General features: G+C 36.2%; 1 protein-coding gene and 1 pseudogene across 1 annotated transcript; both read left to right on the top strand.

Annotated features, from left to right (window-relative positions):
- Positions 1-224: 224 nt before the first annotated feature.
- On the top strand, positions 225-2,601 carry LOC121809122 (annotated as a pseudogene).
- A 4,478-nt stretch (positions 2,602-7,079) lies between these two features.
- On the top strand, positions 7,080-13,838 carry LOC121807475 (2-oxoglutarate-dependent dioxygenase 19-like). The gene is made up of 4 exons (XM_042207711.1): positions 7,080-7,433; positions 7,518-7,753; positions 12,490-12,817; positions 13,493-13,838. The coding sequence occupies exons 1-4, from the start codon at positions 7,209-7,211 to the stop codon at positions 13,745-13,747; spliced, it is 1,044 nt and encodes a 347-aa protein (XP_042063645.1). The 5' UTR covers positions 7,080-7,208; the 3' UTR covers positions 13,748-13,838.
- Positions 13,839-21,468: the final 7,630 nt, after the last annotated feature.

Genomic DNA, 21,468 nt, shown 5'->3' with positions numbered 1-21,468 from the left:
ACCGGGAATCGGATTTGAGAAAATGAATATACTACGGTCATCTAGTCGGAACGTAGATCGACGCTATTGCATTTAATTTCACAAAATTAAATTTCTTATAACATTTATTATTAGTCAAAGTCGTTTGACCAAGCACGATACCAACAATGATCAATGAAGTACCTACCTACTATAAGCTGAAACTAACTGATTAATCAATTTATCAAACCCTAAACTACAAAAACATGGCACCAGCTGCAGTTTCTTCAAACTCCTCAGCTGATGATACTCCTCATCATCAGCCCTTTGAGTTTAACGAATCAGTCCAATCCTTGGTAGATGCTTCCGACAATATGAAAGCTCTCCCGTCCAAATATAACCTCGGAGTCACCAACGACACACGGGCTTCGAGCTGTGAGTCACTCCCCGTCATTGATTACTCTGCCCTCACCTCCTCCGATCCCCACCAGCGCTCCAAAGCCGTCACTGAACTTACTGAAGCATCCGCGGATTGGGGTTTCTTCGTCGTAAGTAAATCTCACTCTTTTAAAAAAAAATTGGTAACTGCAACATTTAATTTGTACCAAGTAAAATAGACTCAAACCTTCGACCTTGGCCTTGTTGGCGAATAAAACAATCAAATATCTCGCACCATCATAAGAGCGAACTAGAACCACTAGATAGTATCCTAATGAGCTACTTCACACATAACCAATTGGTTTTAAGATGGAATCAGATGAAATTTAATTATTGTATCTATTAAACTAGTCCAACCCGATCAGAAAAAAGTCCAATCCTTGATTTTAAGATGGAACTTAATTTATGAAGTTCTATAAGAAATGCATTAACCAATACGGTTTGTGAGTGCAACTGGTGAATCATGGGGTATCGGAGGAGTTGATTGGTTCACTATTTGCAACGGTGAGAGAATTTTTCAGTTTGCCGGATGATGAGAAAAAGCAGTACGAGGCGAAAAGCACTTCGTCTCCGATCGCCTGTGGAAATTTCAACTTGAAGAGTACTTCCAATGAAACCTTCACTTTGTGGAGAGATTTTCTGAACTCTACGTGCACCCCGATTTCCACTGCCCCACCAAACCCCAACCCATAAGGTACCTTACAAACATGCATGGCATGTTAATATATATTTCTAGAGAGTTGACATAAATAAAAACCTAACCTATATACTAATTACAAGCTTAGCATGTATTGAATCCACTTTTACTGTATGGTAGGTATAGTAACTTATTTCATTCACATTCTATTATTAAACTAATATATAAATGTTAGTATGACTTGATATGTTTCTATTTTAGACCTTAATTGTTTTATTGGGCCTAGCTCGTCATCTGTGTGTCTATTTATATAGAAGTAGGGTGTAATCTAAAAACAATCTGAATACAACCCGTTCTCCGTTTTCTGGCCGTGGACGTAGCCAACACAACGTTGGTGAACCACATAAATTCTGTGTCTTTTTACGTCTCTGTTTGTCTCGATTACACAATTATTTTATTCCGTCAAAACAATAAAAATGGGTTCCACGTTCCACTATCTTTTCTTACTAACTTTCTTTTATAGTAGGAGTATTTCTTAAAACACTTGTTGAACTTAAATGGGACTCCTAATGGCGGACGAAGGGAATATCAATTTAAATGACTAATATGTCACTAATTAATTTCAGGATGAAATCTCATTTCGGTTGGTCCATTTTTAACCAACTTGTTCTTGGCAGGCAGAGAATTCTGGTTGAATACAATGAAAGAACTCGGAAAATGGCACGAGAAATGGTAGGAGCAGTAGTAGAATTCATGGAGCTCGACCGTGACTACGTAGAGGAAGCTTTGGAGCTGGATTCAAGTTTTCAAAAATTTGGAGGAAATTTCTATCCAGCATGCCCTCAGCCAGATCAAACAATAGGGTTGCCACCACATAACGATCCAGGCCTCTTTACTATATTGCTCATCCACAACAGACTAGCTGGCTTGCAGATCGAGCGCAAATCCCACTGGTTTGAAGTCAATTCTCCCCCCAATTCTATGATTGTCAATGTTGGTGACCACCTTGAGGTAACTACCTAGCTTGACAACGTCAAAATAAATTTACTAAGTGAAAAAAATAATTACATATTTTTTACCCCTCAATCTAGATACTGTAGTCTGTACACTACAATGAAAAAAAGGCTAGGACGCTTTTTAATATTACTAAGGACGCTAATTTGGGTGTTTAACAATACTAGCAACGTTTCATAAAATGTCCTTAATTATTGTTGGTGTCCCAAGACATAAAAAGAAGTGTCCTTAAAAAGCAGAGGATTATGATCATTTTTTCGGACGCTTTGTTTTGTGTCCTTAATGATGGTTATTTTAAAAAATTTCTGAATTCTAATAATAGCGTCTCAATTTTTGTATCATTAAAAGATAAGTTTTTTGTAGTGGTACATCTTCGTAATTGAATATAAGTACATTGTTTTGGGCAGATATTTAACAACGAGAGGTGCAAGAGCTCGCGTAATACGAGTAAACTCGTATCGAGGGATAACTGCGAGAAATCGCCGAGAAGATATCGGTTCGTTCGCGGGGAGAATCCCGTCGAGCAGCCAATTATCGACCAAATAGAGTTTTGAGCAAGAAATAAATTGCAGGAAATGAAAGAGACGATAAAAGTAAAATAATTCTGATATATTGATTGCTTGAAGAAAATAACAATGTCTCCTATTTATAATAGGAGTATTCTAACATAATGAACAAGAAATAAACCTAACTTAATGAAAAAGAAATAAATATCCTAGAAAGATATGATAGCTAAATAATTAATAATAAATGAGGGATATTCTTGAAGATATTCCCCTATCAACTCTCCCACGGTTAAAATTCACCTTGTCCTCAAGGTGGAAACCAATGAGCAAGAAGGCATCCAGACTCAGAAATTCGGCTATCAAGAAACACATTATGAAACTCATGATACTCATCTTTCTTCATCGTCTCACAACTTCCAAATAAAATTACATCCCCAAATCCATAGGTCATGTGGCCGAGTTTCTCATATAGACAACTCTTCAATTAAAAATCTGCATGAATGTTATCCATTTCTTCTTCTTTTTTCTCACAGTACCAGAACAGGAGGTGTTGGTGCCTGGAAACATTCGAGAAGGAAAATGGTCTTTGTCTCATGCTTAACACATTCAGCCTCTTGAAACACATTCAAATTTGCTGCGTCGAGGTAAAGCAAAGGATAAAAGTCTAGATAGTCAGCCACATGATCATACTCATCAGTCCGAGTACCCCAGGATCCACAGCCAGCTCATTCCCTCTTTGACTCATAATCGCATCCAATTCTGCTACGGTGATCTAGCGGCCTACGAGGGCGATCACCTTCTCCATCTCTGTTGCTGAAACCACCTCGGAAAAACCCACGAGGCCCACCATAACCACCAATCCTTTCATGAGACTTTCCAGAATAAGCATCACCAGATGCAACTTGACTAACAAAAATCTCTTTGTTTCCATAAGAAGTATCGTTCTGGGGTGAGTTTATGTCTTTCTCAATAAACTCATTGTTGTCCTTCTCTGAGCCCATTTTGATGAAAATATCTTCAGCAACACCTTTAGTAACATCATCTTTTGGGTATCTAAAGAAATCCTGCACCAAGAAAAGCTCATTCTCGTTCGAATGATCTTCCCTCTAAAATCCCCCAATTGGAGGTGAATGCATAACCAATCCTCTCAGTATCGCAGATATGAAATAATGAACTCTCAACAACTCATTTTGCTCAACTTTTTCACTAATATCACTGTATGCCTCCCCTCTCATTCGTGCAAACCTCAAATTTGAAAAAAATTCACCATTTGCTTTCAAGGATAAGGTGTATACCAAGATATGATCAACCGACCTAGTCGATTTCAAATTCTTAATGTTGAAGACCTCATGTAAGAGAGCAGAATGCGAAGCAGCTATATAGGACATAATAGCAACACACATTTCTTCCATAAGGGGTATTGTAAATGATATCCAGTAATTATCAAAAGATGAAAACATATTTGGGGTTTTATTCAGAGTACAAACCTGTCCATCATCTTTGTTCTCAGACACTTCCACATCAGTAACTCCCGAGACTTCAACCGAGCCATCCAGGCTCTCTACCAAGTTTGGTTCGTGGTCCTTGCAAACCGTCTTGTTCCATAAACATTCCTCTGCTTTGTGGTTATCCGACGCCCAAAAATGGAGCCTGTCAACACATCCAGGAATGCCCAAACACGTCGTGTCAATGTGCGGGGGATTAACTGAGCATCGGTATCGAGCGTCGTTGAACAATGTGCGGGGGATTAATACCAACCATTATGTGCTCGTTAGTATTGTCATCATATTTCCACTTCGTATCGGACCCATTTCTCCTAAATCCACTATCTACCTCTTTCACAACTAACTCCATAGATGCCTCAACATCACACAAGGTAAATGAACCCTCAACACTAGAATGAATAACATCCTTTTTCCTGTGCAATCATATTCGAGAGATCTAGATGAAATTGTTTGTCATTGGCTACTTGCCTAAATTCCTCAACTTCTAACAATACCTCATCATCACCAATTGGATCTCGATTAAGTAATTGATCACTTAAAATACCATCATAATGAATTTGACGAGATTGCACTGATTCATGAGCATCCATATCATCGGCAAAGGACTCTATTGAGCCATACCTGATATCATGGCTGCACGCTGGGGAGCACTGTGTTGGTGACAGCTGCCTGCCTGCGATGTCGGGGTTGATGTGCGGTTGCACGGTGTAAGGTGCAGCTGAGTAGTGCGACACTGAACAGAGAGGTTTGTAGACGCTGCACGGTGGGGCTGGTGGAGGACGCATTGCAGCGTGTGTAACGCCTAAGTGAAGTTCGTTTGCATCCATCCGGGACACCAAATGCACGACATTTGCGGTCAAGCGCTCAAGCTGTGAAACCAAGACAGCCAACGAAAGGTTCTGTTCCAAATTCGGCGTCACCGGATCACGTGGCATGCCGAGAGGCTCCGTAGCCCGATGTGGCAGTGGTTCCGGCAAATTGAAGTCAGTATGGGGTGGCTGCGCAGGCAACTGGTCATCAGCTCGTTGCTGGTACGCTTCTAGTCGGTAGTAAGGATCCAGGGTATGCTCATCGATATTAGGATGTGAATGATGAGGTTGTTGATATCATCCGGAATGAGGGGCGATGGAAGTGTTATGAGCATATTAATTCTGGACTAGTGGGGGCTGGTGATCATACTTCGAGTAGCCGTACTGCCAATACAGGGGCCAGGGTCGGGCGGTTGATTGGGGGCGACTGACATGGGTGCCTGTACAACTCCGGGCCAACATACGGATGTTGCGGCTCCTGAGAGTCGGGCTGTTGGGAAGTGTCAGATTGATACGGCTGCTGCCACTACACATAATTGAGTGTTTGGGTGGTCGGTTGCTGCCAATCTTTGTAAACGGGCTGTCCCGACAGACAATTGGCATAGTTGAGTGACATCATGACAGTAATTGGAGGATGAGAACTGATGAAAGCACCAGATGATACGAGTAAACTCGTATCGAGGGATAACTGCGAGAAATCACCGAGAAGATATTGGTTCATTTGCAGGGAGAATCCCGTCGAGCAGCCAAGTATCGACCAAATAGGGTTTTGAGCAAGAAATAAATTGCAGGAAATGAAAGAGACGATAAAAGTAAAATAATTCTGATATATTGATTGCTTGTAGAAAATAACAATGTCTTCTATTTATAATAAGAATATTCTAACTTAATGAACAAGAAATAAACCAAACTTAATGAAAAAGAAATAAATATGCTAAATAATTAATAAGATATGAGGGATATTCTTGAAGATATTCTCGTATCATCGCGGTGGGGAACGATCCGGGGGAAAGATGTTGTGGTGGGGCCGGCGGCACCGCTGGTGGAAAGGGACGGCGGCGCTTTGTATCGGTCAATGAAGTATCAAGAGTATGTGGAGTCTCAGCTCAGCCGCACTTTCAATGGCATATCAATTCTCGATGAGCAAAGGATATCGACTTAATTAATAAATTATGGACGATCGCTCTAAACATTTACCTAATGAATTAGACGAGGTCAAGATTGATGACATGTTTAGAATAAAATTGTTTGTTTGTTTTTTTCTATTGGAGGATTGGTGCATTATATATTTATGTGTAGCTTACCATTGTTATTTATGTTAGAAAATTGTTTTCTTTTTTTTTTTGAGAGGAAGATATAATGTCGTGACTTTTCAAAATTCGTAATAAAATAATATATTTATATTTATAATACATTGGAATATCTCGTACAACTGTTGCCGGTAAGTTTTTGCAAACATGATGAGCGGCAATAATGTCACTAATTATATTAAAGCAATTATTTTTGAATCGTTAAATGTAAATTTATATATATAATTATACACAAATGAGAATGTTAATTATTCCATTTCACAATACCAAATGTGAGCTTTTAAATATTCCTATACAAATATGGTGACAGAAATGAGAATGTTAATTACTCCATTTCACAAGACCAAATGTTAGCTTTTAAAATATTCCTATACAAATATGGTGACAGTCATGTGGTGGTGTGCTAGATTATTTTTACTCTAATTTAGTCATGGGATACAAAAGTTTGTAACTTAATTTAAATTACTTTTTCACAAAACATATAGTCGATGTGTTCCAGTAAAAATGATTTATTTTTTTACTTGTTTTATAAAAATCACAATAAATAATTAAAATAAAAAAATTAAAGTAAGAGAGAAAATAATAAAAAAAAGAGTTTTCACTCTTACTTTACTTTCTCTCCATTTTAATTATTTATTATCATTTTCCTAACTGATAAACTTAAGTAGAGAATAAATTTAAGATAAATATGGACCCAATTCAGCAGTCAAAAACCCCATAGACAACATGATCAAACAAAAATATCACATAACAGTTACACAATAAGACAAAATAACACATGCTCATTTAGAGATTAAAAGCATAATAAAAATTCTGAAAATAGTGAGAGATCGATTCTAGACCAGTTATTTAAAAATAAAGAGGATAAGAGAAGTCGAAAGTTGTAGAGATAGTATATTGGAAAATAGTAGGTGACATGACTGCATCAAACTTTAGTAGACCACAATAAAATATCATACTAACATTTACAGAAATGTAGTTGTATACGAACTCTGTGTTTCTAGTTCTATCCATCTCTCTAAAGCTGAAAGATGGCAGCAGCACGAAGCATTAGTTGCGTGAAACATCTTGCAGAATCACCCAATCTCTCTTCTATCCCATCCAATTACATCTACCACACCGATCCTGCTCAAACTGAACTCCAAGCTTCAATTCCTGTTATCGATTTTTCGCTTCTCACCTCTCACAACCCTCACCACAAGGCCAAAGCCATCCATGATCTCGACCAAGCCTGTCAAGATTGGGGCTTCTTCATCGTAATTAATTAATTCCCTTACTTCGTCAAAAACAAACATATATTTCTTCTTTTTAATGAATTTTCATTTGTATTTTGGGTGTAGCTGGTAAATCACGGCATGCCGGAAGAGTTGAGGCAGGGTGTGCTTGAAGCTGCGGCCGAATTTTTCAACCTGTCCGAAGCGGAGAAACCGGAATTCGAACCCGAAAATGTATTGAGCCCGATTAGGTATGGCACCAGCTTTAATGCTGCAACTGACGTCGTCTTTTGTTGGAGGGATTTTTTGAAGGTTTTTGTGCATCCTCACTTCGTCTCTCCTCACAAACCCCAATCTCTAAGGTAAATTTCTCTTTTCTTTGGGAATGATTTAATAGTTCTAAACTTCTAATTTATAAGATTTTAAACTAAACCAACTTTTCGATTTAACTATGCATCATTAATGAAATAGTACTATATAGTATTCCACATTAATGACAATATCGAAGGTAATATTGACGGTTATAATAAGTGATTTGTGTGTGAGTAATTACTAGTAGTAAAATAGAATAAGACATTAGGTTGACGGATCTAAAATGTGCATAATTACATTAATTTTTTCCTTAAACTTTGTTTAGTGCCCTTTATTTGATCAATAAAGAAAGAAATTTAACAAGGACAATAAATGGATCACACTAGAAGAAAAGAAAACGACTGGTGCGGCCTACACTATGATTTTTTTTTTTGTGTTTGGATAGCAACATCGACAGCATCCGGCTATGTTTGCCGGCATATATATATATATATATATATATATATATATATATATATATATATATATGGTAGTGATCAATATATAACTAATCTTAAGTGTATAACTAGAGAACAAATCTCAGCCACACATCTTAATGGAACAAATATTATTTATTTTAATTATATAAAATAGGCCAAGGGTATTTTAGGAAATTACATTATGAAATTTAAATAACTATATTACATACTGTGGGGCGATGGATCGGAAGCGCTTGCAGGTGGACATGGACAGGCACAACGATTTCGCGTCTTGCAATTTGCCGAAAATAGAAAAGACGACGTCGTCCGGCTAGCAATCAAAGAAATCGGCGGAATGAATAATAGCTTGTGCGGCTGAAGCTTTTTCCCCAATTCCATACTGTAATCTCTCGCCGATCAGTTCGAATCATATTTTCGATTCCATTCATCTTCTTCGTTCGCAATAAACCATCTCCGATTAGGTTGAGTAATCTTAACACTTTCAATTGGGATTTGAATTTATCTGTGAAGCAAAATGACCTTGAAACCTTATAAAGGGATTCCAATTTTTCTGATTCTTTTTGTTGCCCATCAATTAAGACCCCACATATTTTTTTTCATGATTCAAGGTCCCATTCTAATTGTAGTTAGAAATTTGACGTATTAGTAAGAAGATGGATATGATTCGAAATATTTCAGTAATGTGTATGTGACACTACATTGTACTGTGAATACGTCAAAACAAAATTGGATAAACATTAATATGGCAATAGCCCAATAATCAGCTTAATGATCAAATATGACTCAATTACTTCACTCTTGTTCACAAAACACATCACTCTTATTCTGATTTTACTTCACTCTTGTTCACAAAACACTTCACTCTTGTTCAGAAAACACTTCACTCTTGTTCACAAAACACTTCACTCTTGTTCACAAAACACTTCACTCTTATTCTGATTTTACTTCACTCTTGTTCCCAAAACACATCACTCTTATTCTGATTTTACTTCACTCTTGTTCCCAAAACACATCACTCTTATTCTGATTTTACTTCACTCTTGTTCACAAAACACTTCACTCTTGTTCAGAAAACACTTCACTCTTGTTCACAAAACACTTCACTCTTGTTCACAAAACACTTCACTCTTATTCTGATTTTACTTCACTCTTGTTCCCAAAACACATCACTCTTATTCTGATTTTACTTCACTCTTGTTCACAAAACACTTCACTCTTGTTCAGAAAACACTTCACTCTTGTTCACAAAACACATCACTCTTATTCTGATTTTACTTCACTCTTGTTCACAAAACACATCACTCTTATTCTGATTTTACTTCACTCTTGTTCACAAAACACATCACTCTTATTCTGATTTTACTTCACTCTTGTTTACAAAACACATCACTCTTACCATTATTTTACTTCACTGTTGTTTACAAAACACATCACTATTAGCATTATTTGTACAAGTCTTTTGATTCATTTGACTGAATTGCAATCTCATAAATCCTAAAGTAGCTACTGGAAGTATGGTATCGATGGTGATTTTGGTAATCAGGTGCTCCTTGCAACAAACATTTGTTACTTAATCCATGATTATAGTGATCAAATAAGAAAGAAACACATCATGGCACGCATACTCGACCTGCTCCCACGTGAGATCCTCATCCTCCCAGTCGCTCCTTCCCACCGCATTATCCTTCCCCATCCAGTAAATCCCCAAAACCTCATCCGCCAGCTCCCCCATCGACGCCCCCAGCCGGCACCCCCTCAGCTCGTGCGCCGGCTCCCGCACATCCACAAGCTCCCCCACCTCAAGCGCATCAGCATCGCCGCGTCACTGTGGTTCCACAGCCCCACCAGGATCACGTCGGGGTCGACGAGGAAGCGGCAGAGCACCGCGGGGGGCGTGGTACAGCTGGAAGATGTGGCAGTTGGGCAGCACGCAGAGCTGGAGCGTGGCGGCGCGGGCGGGGACCCACCACAGGACGCCTAGCCCCACCACGAGAGAGGAGTTGCGGCGGTGGGAGAGGTAGCGGTGACAGTGGTGCCGACGCGGTGAGAGTCGCAAGGGGCGGTGTAGATCTCCGTGATAGTGTGTTACTGCTACTGCTATCCATTTTTTTGACAGTGGTGGTAATCTAATTTTTTTTGTGCAATGACCATTATACCCCTCCTTGTTATTGTGAAGTAAATTTTGATAGATGGAACTAATTTCTCCTTTAAATTCCAAAATCACATGTATTAATATTAGCCCTTGATTTTCTTGATCTTGTGGCTATTATTTGTTCTCTAGTTATTTGGTTAAGGGGTGTTTGCCATAGATCATGACCCTATATATATATATATATATATATATATATATATATATATATTGGAGCGTTATTCTCCTTTTCACATCTTAGATACTTTTTCCTTCTTAATATTACGCGTTAGATCTAAGGCATCAACGTATCAGATTGATTCTATAAAACTGGTTCCGTGTTGCATTATAGAAGGTGGTTGTATGCATTATAGGGTTATTATTGACATTTGACGGAAAAGTAACTGCCACATTTTGGTATCTGCGAATAATGCACCACATAGTCACGAGTAATGCATATAATTGACTATATAATGCACAATATGTGAACTGCAATGCATACGAATAAGATGTACCATGTTATGATGTTTGGACACACGTTTCTTGTTTCCCCTAAGGGTTTAATAAGCTTAGGGGCTAGGGTATAGTACGTAGACACGTATGTAATCTTCACATGGTAACGAGTAATGGATATAATTGACTATATAATGCACAATTTGTGAACTGCAATGCATACGAACAAGATGTGCTGTGTTATGATGTTTGACACACGTTTCTTGTTTCCCCTAAGGGTTTAATAAGCTTAGGGGCTAGGGTATAGTACGTACGCATTAATAACAAATTATGAAACGATACGAATAATTCACCAAATTGTCACGAGTAATGGATGTTATTAACTATATAATGCACAATATGTGAACTGCAATGCATACGAATAAGATGTACCATGTTATGATGTTTGACACACGTTTCTTGTTTCCCCTAAGGGTTTAATAAGTTTAGGGGCTAGGGTATAGTACGTAGACATTACTAACAAATTGTTGTTATTGGAATATACGTATGTGCATTATTTGGTTTAGGTAGTGCATTATGTAGCTGTTAATTGTCACTATCTCAGTATATTATGCATTATTAGAGGTATTGTGTATATGGGTTAATCAACGGATTGAAGATTACAACAATTTGTTAGTAATGTCTACGTACTATACCCTAGCCCCTAAGCTTATTAAACCCTTAGGGGAAACAAGAAACGTGTGTCAAACATCATAACATGGTACATCTTATTCGTATGCATTGGAGTTCACATATTGTGCATTATATAGTTAATAACATCCATTACTCGTGACAATTTGGTGAATTATTCGTATCGTTTTATAATTTGTTATTATTGCGTACGTACTATACCCTAGCCCCTAAGCTTATTAAACCCTTAGGTGAAACAAGAAACGTGTGTCAAACATCATAACACAACACATCTTGTTCGTATGCATTGCAGTTCACAAATTGTGCATTATATAGTCAAATATATCCATTACTCGTTACCATGTGAAGATTACATACATGTCTACGTACTATACCCTAGCCCCTAAGCTTATTAAACCCTTAGGGGAAACAAGAAACGTGTGTCAAACATCATAACACAACACATCTTGTTCGTATGCATTGCAGTTCACATATTGTGCATTATATAGGCAATTATATGCATTACTCGTGACCATGTGGTGCATTATTCGTAGCGGTTTCCAGCCATTATTAGATTACTATTGTACCCTTATAATGCACAAAATAGGACAAATAATGCAACACGGGATTAATTACCCAATGTTGATCTTGACCGTCCATTTCTCTAATCTAATGGCTGATATTAAGAAGGAAAAAGGAGGAAATATAGGAAAAAGGAAATGAATACATCCCTATATATATATATATATATATATATATATATATATATATATATATATATCAATATTTTGAAGTGGGGCAAAGAAGATAATGCACAAAATAACATGGACACGCTATGTTAATTGACCTATTTTGTACTCTAATGAATATCCATATAACAACTACTCATCTATATACATTTGGATAATGGCTATCAAATTATATAGGAGTATCACACAATGGAAAACAGATTTTTAGGCACCAAAACATTTGTGACATCGCTCTAGGAAAAAGTTTTTCTTCAAGCAACAACTACTTTATTAAAGTTATTGTTCTTGTACATAAAATGCATATGTAGACAATTGCTACCGGAATATTGTGAACGAAGCCGCGATGTGGTAGCGACATTGTCGAAAGCTATATCGCAAAGCCTAGGGTTGGAGGAAACGGAAATGGAGAAGGAATTGGAATTGAGGTCATCGTTACAAATTTTCGTCGCAAATTACTACCCACGCTGCCCTAATCCAGAAGCGGCAATGGGGATCCTACCACATTCCGACCACGGCCTTTTCACACTTCTCATACAAAACGACGTCGGTGGCCTTCAGATTCAGCATCACCAAAGATGGTTTAATGTAAACCCTCCGCCCAACTCCATACTAGTCAACACCGGCGATCATCTTGAGGTACGTATAATCTCATTGGATTCAGTTAGCGTGTTCTTTTTTAATTTGTTGTAAATTTATAATAAGAAAAAGAAAGGGAAAAATTATCACATCAACGTCTTATTATAATTTATATTAAATTAAAGTGGACTGAAAAAAAAAGATAGCTCTAATTTTTTCCATGCCCCTAGTGGAAAATTATCATTCCTAATTTCCTACAAATGAGTGTGATAGAAATCCGTGGGTTCCATCCTAAAACCAACCCTCCCTCAAACCCTTCAAGGTGAACCTTGGAGGGGTTGGACTTTTTTCTAATCGATTGGACAATCGGTCCAATTTTATTGGATCGGTTGGGACCACTTGGCCCAAATTTTCAGCCCAGTTATACTGTTGGGTCAGTCATTTTTTTCGGTTTCAGCCCAGATATACTACTGGGTCAGTTAAATATGACCCACAGTCGGCGACCCGCTCTGATACCATGATAGAAATCCGTGGGTTCCATCCTAAAACCAATTGGTGATAGGAGGAGGGGCCCATGAGACTTATATACTAGTTTCAGTTTTATCTTGACACCGATGTGGGACAGTTATATGTTATATTTTTAGTTTCAATTGCCAACAGAGTGATATTCCATCAAGTATATTTTTATGATATATCACTATTGCTTCACTCAAAAGTCACAACTCATTAATATAGATATTTAGCAATGGAAAGTACAAGAGTGTATTGCACAGGGCCGTTGTGAACGATAAAACGGCGAGGATTTCCATTGCAACGGCAAACGGGCCATGTCTAGACGCAGAGGTAGCCCCTGCTCGTCGGCTTGTGGAAGGCAGGGGTGGCATGGTGGCGGCCTATGCTGCGATGAAATATAAGGATTATCTATTGGAACAACAGAGTGGCCAGCTTGATGGGAAAACTATGTTGAAACGAGTTCGGATTCAAAACTAGCAAACTTCTGGAAATATCATGATGTTGTTTATTCCTCGTTGATCATTCTATGAATGGTATATCATCAAATAAATCAAGATTGTGAGGATCAGTTTAGTAGTAGTTTTTAAACTGTCTTTACATTTTTTTAACTTCGTTAAGGTAAGGAAAAGTAGTATATATGTCAAGGCATTTTAATCCTTAGGTTCTAAAATAACATGGCAGACGTGAATTATGTGAGCAAGATTTTCATACTTAAAACAAATGAATTAATGTTTGTCACAGCCCAATCCCATGAGCCCAACAACTAACTATATACTACTACATAGGTCTTAAAGGAAATTCGTTTCTGGCCCGGCCTGGCCCAGACGACTGTATGCAATTATTCCTAAAATTTAATTATAAATACATTTTTATATATAATTACACAAGGTCTTGTTAGGTTAGATTTTTTAGCTTAATTGAGACTTGAGATGTATTTTCAGCCACTCATCCACAACATTTTTGAAATGTCAACTGCAAATAGATTATGTTAACTCGGGGGTATTATCGTCAATAGCCTGCACATCAAATGTCAACAACTTATAGTTGATATTATATGTGTATGGTTAACATGAATTGTATATGTAGTTGACATTATATGTGTAGTTGACATGAATTGAAATATTTTCTATGTGGCAAATTCTGAACCACTAATTTAATAAAAATGAGTGGCTGATACAGCTCAATTCTCAGTTATGCTAAAAAATCTCAGTTGATCACAACTCTAATTTCACATTCATATGTCATGAAAATAACTACACATTCATATGTCATGAAAATAACTACACCTTTACATATCACAAAAAAGTTACAACCCTAAATGTCACTAAATTTTAATTTTACAACTACTGTTATACTTTTGTGTCTCGTACAATAACTATCAACCCATAAATTTTAAAAACCTTAGTTAGTGATATTTATAAATCTCACAATACTTTAAAATATTATGTTGTTTATATTATAGTGTTAATTTTTTTTTATAAAAAAAGAGAAAAGTAAAACAAACGAAACTGACCAAGTATGGTTACTCAACCTGACAACTAAGAGATGGAAAAGACGCTGGTACTAGCGATTCGTGTCCCGTTTATTATCATTAAGAGGCCATTTTGTAGCTATGCTACGTCTAGATAAGAGGAGTAATGTGGGTTTATTTGTGCATTTGGTAGCTATGTTAACAATCTACGTAGCCCGTGTTTGGTATTCGGCCCGCACAAATCCCACTGAAAAGCCTATGTTTCAATCACATTTGTAACTACTCATTTACCTATGTTACATATGTAATATACTTATTTAACTTTATAAAATATATTTTTTACCCATCCATTTTTAGTAAAAAATAATGCTAATATTTATAAAATTACAAATAAAATTATTTATATAATTAGAAGTTAAAAAAACGTACTTAAAATAATAAAAATGATTAAAAAAATTACATAACATATCACAAATTTTAAAATAAAATATTTTAAAATATTAAAATTTCTATATTAGTCTAAACAATATATTATATGAAGTTGTGTGACGTGTTTTTTTACCATGCCTTAAAAAAGATAATATAATATTAAATTGTAATATATATAATAATTATTTATATTATACTATAATATTTTTAAGAGTGAACTACATAAAATGTCTCTGACGTTTCCATTTATTACACTGCAGACCCCTGACAAAAAAAAATATCACCACAAGACTCTGGCATTTGGGATAATCACATATCATGTTTTTTCGGACTAAAAGACCCTTCAGCCCTAAAAGGGCATTATGGTCATATCACATGGAGTTCTGCAGTGGCGGCCTGCAACCTGTCGCGATTTAACGTCTGTGCGTCAGCCGTCAGTTATGATGTCTGTGCGTCAGCGGCTGTTTGTATGCAGTTACACCACATATACACGCCACGTATACAATACTCCATTCGTGATTTATCAAATAAGTTTCAAAAATTTCACAACCCTTATTTTCGGTCTTCACTCTTCCACCCCGCCTAAAATTTTCACAAACATTGTTTTCACTCTTCATTCTCTCTGCTCCCCTCTGTAAAAATCTATCTTGCATGAATGGCGCCTAAACGGAAGCGCGTTGGATCCTCAGGCGCATCGTCCACCACACTGGCGACCACCACCGAGACATGCACCGGTGGTCATAGATGTGGAAGAAGAAACCTAGGATATCTGAGATCCTCGGCTGGATTTTTTCGTCCCAGAAGATTATTATAGTAAGTTATGTTTTTAATCCTCAGTTTGTGATTTAGAGTTTAGGAAATTGATTTTATGTGAATATTTTTTAGTCCTCCGGAAATTGATTTTTAATCCTCAGTTTGTGATTTAGGGCTCCGAAAATTGAATGTTTTGTGATTTTTTTTTGATGTTTTGGTTTGATTTTTGATTATCCAATTATTATTTTTCTTAAGAGGGGAAGAACCTGGAAAGTTTTCAGTTGCTTTCCATCTTGGAGGTTCATTCTTCTCTACTAGTTGTGAGAAAAAGTATGTTGGTGGGTATTTGACAAACTTCGATTTCTGTAACATAAATCATTTCGCGCTCATAGACCTCTCAAGTATGGTGTTAAAGTTTAAGTATGATAGGAAGATGATATGTGAGTTCTATTATTGTGATCCAAAGTACAGTCATGCCTGCGAGGGGGTTTTAATCGGCGGCCCTTTGTTGCCCATTGTTGAGGATACACATTTGACGGATTTCCTCAAAGTGGCGGCTACTACGACAAAGTTAGTTCACATCTACGTTGTGGAGATAACCCGGGCTGACGCTATATTGAAAAAAATGAAGGATGAAGCGCAAGAGCTTCTCAGATTCAGGGCGTCGAAACCCCCAGGAGTCATTAATGAAGAGATTGAAGAAACCGAGCCAAATGTGCCAAAGCAAAAACCCAGAACGAAGAAGAGGCACGGGGGTCAGTTTAAAGGGCACCGAAGTAAGCCTTTGATGATTGGCTGGTATGATATGGATATTGAGTTCAAGGAATATCTTACGAAGAGTTTAGAAGATGATCGTGCTCAAAGGAAGAGGGACGTGGAGGTAGCTACTAAAAATTTGGCGAATGCATTTGAAGCGGTGTCATCTAAATCAGTAACATCCGAAGCCCCGGTCTCTGAGGTTGGAGAAGTACCAGTAGCAGCACCAGACGTTGAATCTATAGCAGAAGTTGGAGGAGGATATGTTTGAGAAGTAGCAGAAGTTAGAGGAGGATATGTTGGAGGTGAAGACTCACATGCACACGTACCAGAGGTAATGAGTTGTGATTTACATAATTGTTTTAGTACCTCATTTGTGATTTTGTGTACATTTTGTGTATCTCATCTGTGTACATTTTGTGTACCTCATTTGTGATTTAGTCCCTCATTTGTGATTTTGTGTATTGTAGGATGTAGCTAGACCTTCATCTGTGGACCATTCCAATCCGATTGGTCCAAGTGTCCATGTTGACGCACCTGCAGCTGAATCTGAATCTGTAGTTCACCAACCAGATTCGGACAGGGCAGGAACATTTGTGGATAAAGACGTGTACCAACCGGTCATGGAAGGTGGTTGTTAACCACAATCGGACATACGGGTAGACAATGATTTCTTTTCAATCGTTGAGGACATTACCCATGAATTGTTCATGTCCGAAGCTGACACCCATGTGCAAGAGTCAGCTCCAACTGAAGCGGCGTCTAAAGAACCCGTACCAGTGGTAGGAGAAGTACCCCATCAGGTGGAGGAAGATGATGTTTATTGTCCTTCGTTCGATTATGTTCCCGACGGATGTCATCTTCATAATGAGGGAAGTAATGAAGATGATGATGCTGATGAGGTCGGCCATTTTATCTCGCTGGCCAACATGTGTCGCGATGAACAGATGTTTACCTCATACTACGAGTCGTTATGTCAGCAACAACAACCGGAGACCGTGGAGTGCGGAGCCGGAGACCGAACCACAAGGGTCTGGACAACAGTCTGGTGAAGGCAGGGGAGGGTCCACGAAAAGGTGAAAGTTTTCCCCTGTTGTGGAGAAAAGGAACACGTCGGATACAAACCCTTTATACGAGCAAGAAACAGTTGATGAGCTACAAGATCTAGAGGATTTGGAAGGGTTGCGTAAAAAGGGTATCAAGTACACCCCTTTCAAGCTGACAAATGAGGTTCCAGCTTGGAAGCCTGGTGATTTTTTTAAGGATCGAGATTTCTTCTATCAGGTTATTCGCCAGTACGCGATAATGACCAGACGACGTATACATGTATCCAAAAATGATGACAAGAGACTTCGTGTCATTTGTAAATGCAAGGCATGTGAATGGTATGTGTATGCAAGGAAGATCGAAACCCACAACAATACCGATTTTGTGGTAGTGAATATGCAGAGAGATCGTGCTCGCAAACGCTGGATCAGAGATGACTCACGTCCAAGTGGCTAGCTGAGCGTTACATGGAGAAAATCAAAGCGAATCCCCACATTCCATTGGCAGCTATACGGCAGTGTGTGGATGAGGAGTTCGAGCTGAAAGTTGGTAAGATAAAGGTGTATCACGCAAGAGACTTAAAAAAGAAATTATGTAAAGTTGGTAAGATGAAGGCGTGTCTGCTCATGACGTTTTTTATGCGGTTTGTGTTGTTTGGAACGACAAACCACGCGGTCTGTGTCTTTTGTTTTGCAGAACTTTGAAAGTTCTACACAGGTCAAGTGGTTTTCAGTGATGAACCACGTGATTTGTGCTATATATAAATTTCGGACCAAAAAAGGCCTTCCACATTGGCCATGTAGTTCGCAACGGTCGATATATAATGTGAATTTGCTGGCATGTGTACAACTCTCTAATGTTCTTTTTATATCCCAAAATTCATTTTTTTCTATGTTAGCCCGAGCTATGATCGAGCACACTTTATACTATTGAATCTTATACTCCTACAAAAAAAGAGATTTGATTCACGTCAAACGCAAAATAAGAAGGGAAAAGCTATGTGGCCATATTATGACTGGCCTTAAAATGACATTTTAGTAAATTAAGATATTATAGATATTAATTATTCAAATATCTGATTTAATGCTCTACTAACTTTACACTATTACCCTTTTTATTTAATTGTAGTTGTTTTTTATTCTGTTTTCTCTAATCCAATTCTAACTTTTTTTTTAATTTAGGTTTATTCATTTTTTGTTTTCAGCAATTAATATTATATAATTTCCTAAATGAATAATTATGGAGTATTTTATATACTATGATATAGTGGTGTTTAAATAATTATATTTTTATTTTTATTTTAACACAGTTATGACACTTAGTTTCTAACTTTACTTTAGAAATTATAAAATCTTTAAAGTAGAGTAAAATTTCTAAAAATGAGAAATTTTCCATTCTCCGTAAATCTCCATCATCTCCCACTCTTTTACAAAACTCAAAATCCTTCACACATTGCACTAGTATATTAATGTATGAGCCTATAATATACTAATATATTTAAAATTAATGAATAATAACAAAAAATATAACGTAATACATAATATTTATTAATTAATATAATTTCCAATTGTAGGTGTGATATAATCTAATAATAATAGCAATTAATTTTATTATTATTATTAATATATATTACAATATGCTATATAATATTAAGAGTTGTTATTGCTTTATATTATTGCTACTACTTCATAACTTAATAATCAGTTACTATTACCTGTATGGTACTAGTTTAGTACTTTTACTTATTACTTTACTTTGTACATATTTATGATGTTATAAATAAGCAGTGATAATATAAATTAATTACCTAGACTCAAAATGAGCTAGCCGATGTAAGATGACTATAAAACTATGATTATTAAGATTAATTTCATATATGATCATTATATTAAACTGAGTCGGAGAGCAATTGAACCTTTTATTAATATTCACAGTCATTCAAATATAAAAAATGGATTAAAATGCAATAGTTTATTATTAATAATTTTAAGATAATGCCTATAATTAATTATTACTCCCTAAATAAAGTTAGTATGATGCAATAATAAAAAATAATATTTGTTGAACTATATATATTAGTATCATATTTTATAAATCAATATGGAATCAAACTATAATATGGTTAAAAATTAAAAATTAAAAAAAGAAAATGAAACCGATGCATCTACGAACTACGGAGTATAATAAATTAAAAATATAAAAAAATATATACAGCTACATGGGTTATAATTATATTTGCATAAAAGATAGTAGTAGGAGTTGTATATTTCAACTAAAGGGCACAATAGACACAATATATTTATTCTTTGTAAGGTGTATCGATTTTGTTGAATTAGCATTAGTTACACAAATTTTAATTAATATTTTAAGTTTATGACTGGCCATATTATGACCATTTAGCATTACTCAAACAAGAAACCTCGTTAATTTGTTAGATTAAGCAATAGAGGAAATGTAAATATTTGAACCTGGTACACACGGGCATCGAACTAGATCAAGTGTTTTATTATCTTTTATAATTGCAAGGAAATCATTTGTCTTGGTTGTATCAATGTGTATGCCAGTAGATCAAGCACGCTTCTAGTATTAATTTAGTACATAATTTTTAATTAACGTTTAAATCGGGCGAGTAATATAACACAATCTCGCATATTGCGGAATGATCATGTTCTAGAAGCTTGCTACGTGTGCCTCTCCAAATTTGACAGATCAACACTATTAATCTCTATTTTGATTCCCTTCTGCCATTAAATTAATCACACATAATCGAGACAAGGCGGTAGTCAATATGAGCGCGCCCAAGAGATTATTACTAAATAACATAATTTTTCGTCTTATTTGATAAATCTAAATTAGTTAATGGAACGTATATTCTACTAATTCATTTTCACTTATATTTTATTACAAAACTAATACTCTCTCCGTCCCGCTTTAGCAATTTCAGTCACTTTTGAGCACTCATTTTGTAAAAATGATAATAAAAAGTTAAAGTGGAGAAATGGTAAATTACGAGAGAGAATAACGAAGATAAGACTCTTCTCTACATTATTCACTCTCTTACTTTACCATTTCTCCACTTTAATTATTTATTATCATTTTTACAAAATGGGTGCTTAAAAGTGATTAGGACTGCTAAAGCGGGACGGAGAGAGTACTATATAAGATGAGACTCATATTTCACTTAATTTTTTAAAATTCATTTTCCACTATATTTTATAAAACTTTTGTCGGATAAATTTGGACACATAATTGGGAAGGGACATAGAGAGTATCATATTATAAATTATGATAATATTGGGAGTGTATTTTTTCCTGTGTAACGAAATTAACTTTCAATTTTAAAAGTATAGATGCTACATTGATTGTAATTAGATTTTGCTACAAGATTTTCCTTCGTTTACGAAAAATAATTTTATTTTTTCATTTTAATTTATTTATCAGAATTAGTCAATATTTATTTATTATAAATATTTTTTTAATTTATACTGACTATCAAATTATGAATTAGAGAGAATGTAATGACACTAGTTGTTTACAACTAGTTAACGGTGAAGCATTGTGCTAAGTCGGATCAAATCTCAATACCTATTTTTTTTTTATCTCTGATACTTAATTAATTGCTTTATTATTTGATTGATTGGTTTATTGCGCATTCAGTAAATGAATGGATGGACAGTTTTGTGTCATGGAATTCAAAGATTTTTCCCTATACAAACGTTTAATATCATGGAATTTAACGCTT

Source organism: Salvia splendens, chromosome 6 (assembly GCF_004379255.2).
Source record: "Salvia splendens isolate huo1 chromosome 6, SspV2, whole genome shotgun sequence".
Taxonomy (NCBI): Eukaryota; Viridiplantae; Streptophyta; class Magnoliopsida; order Lamiales; family Lamiaceae; genus Salvia; species Salvia splendens.
Note: the sequence above shows the minus strand (reverse complement) of the source record. Positions and strands in the feature narration are given on the sequence as shown.

Excerpts from the sequence above, each read along its gene's own strand:
- LOC121807475 (XM_042207711.1), top strand. The coding sequence starts at position 7,209 with ATGGCAGCAGCACGAAGCATTAGTTGCGTGAAACATCTTGCAGAATCA. Across the intron at positions 7,754-12,489 it reads CACAAACCCCAATCTCTAAG|ACAATTGCTACCGGAATATT; the intron begins GTAAATTTCTCT and ends ATGCATATGTAG. Across the intron at positions 12,818-13,492 it reads ACACCGGCGATCATCTTGAG|ATATTTAGCAATGGAAAGTA; the intron begins GTACGTATAATC and ends TCATTAATATAG.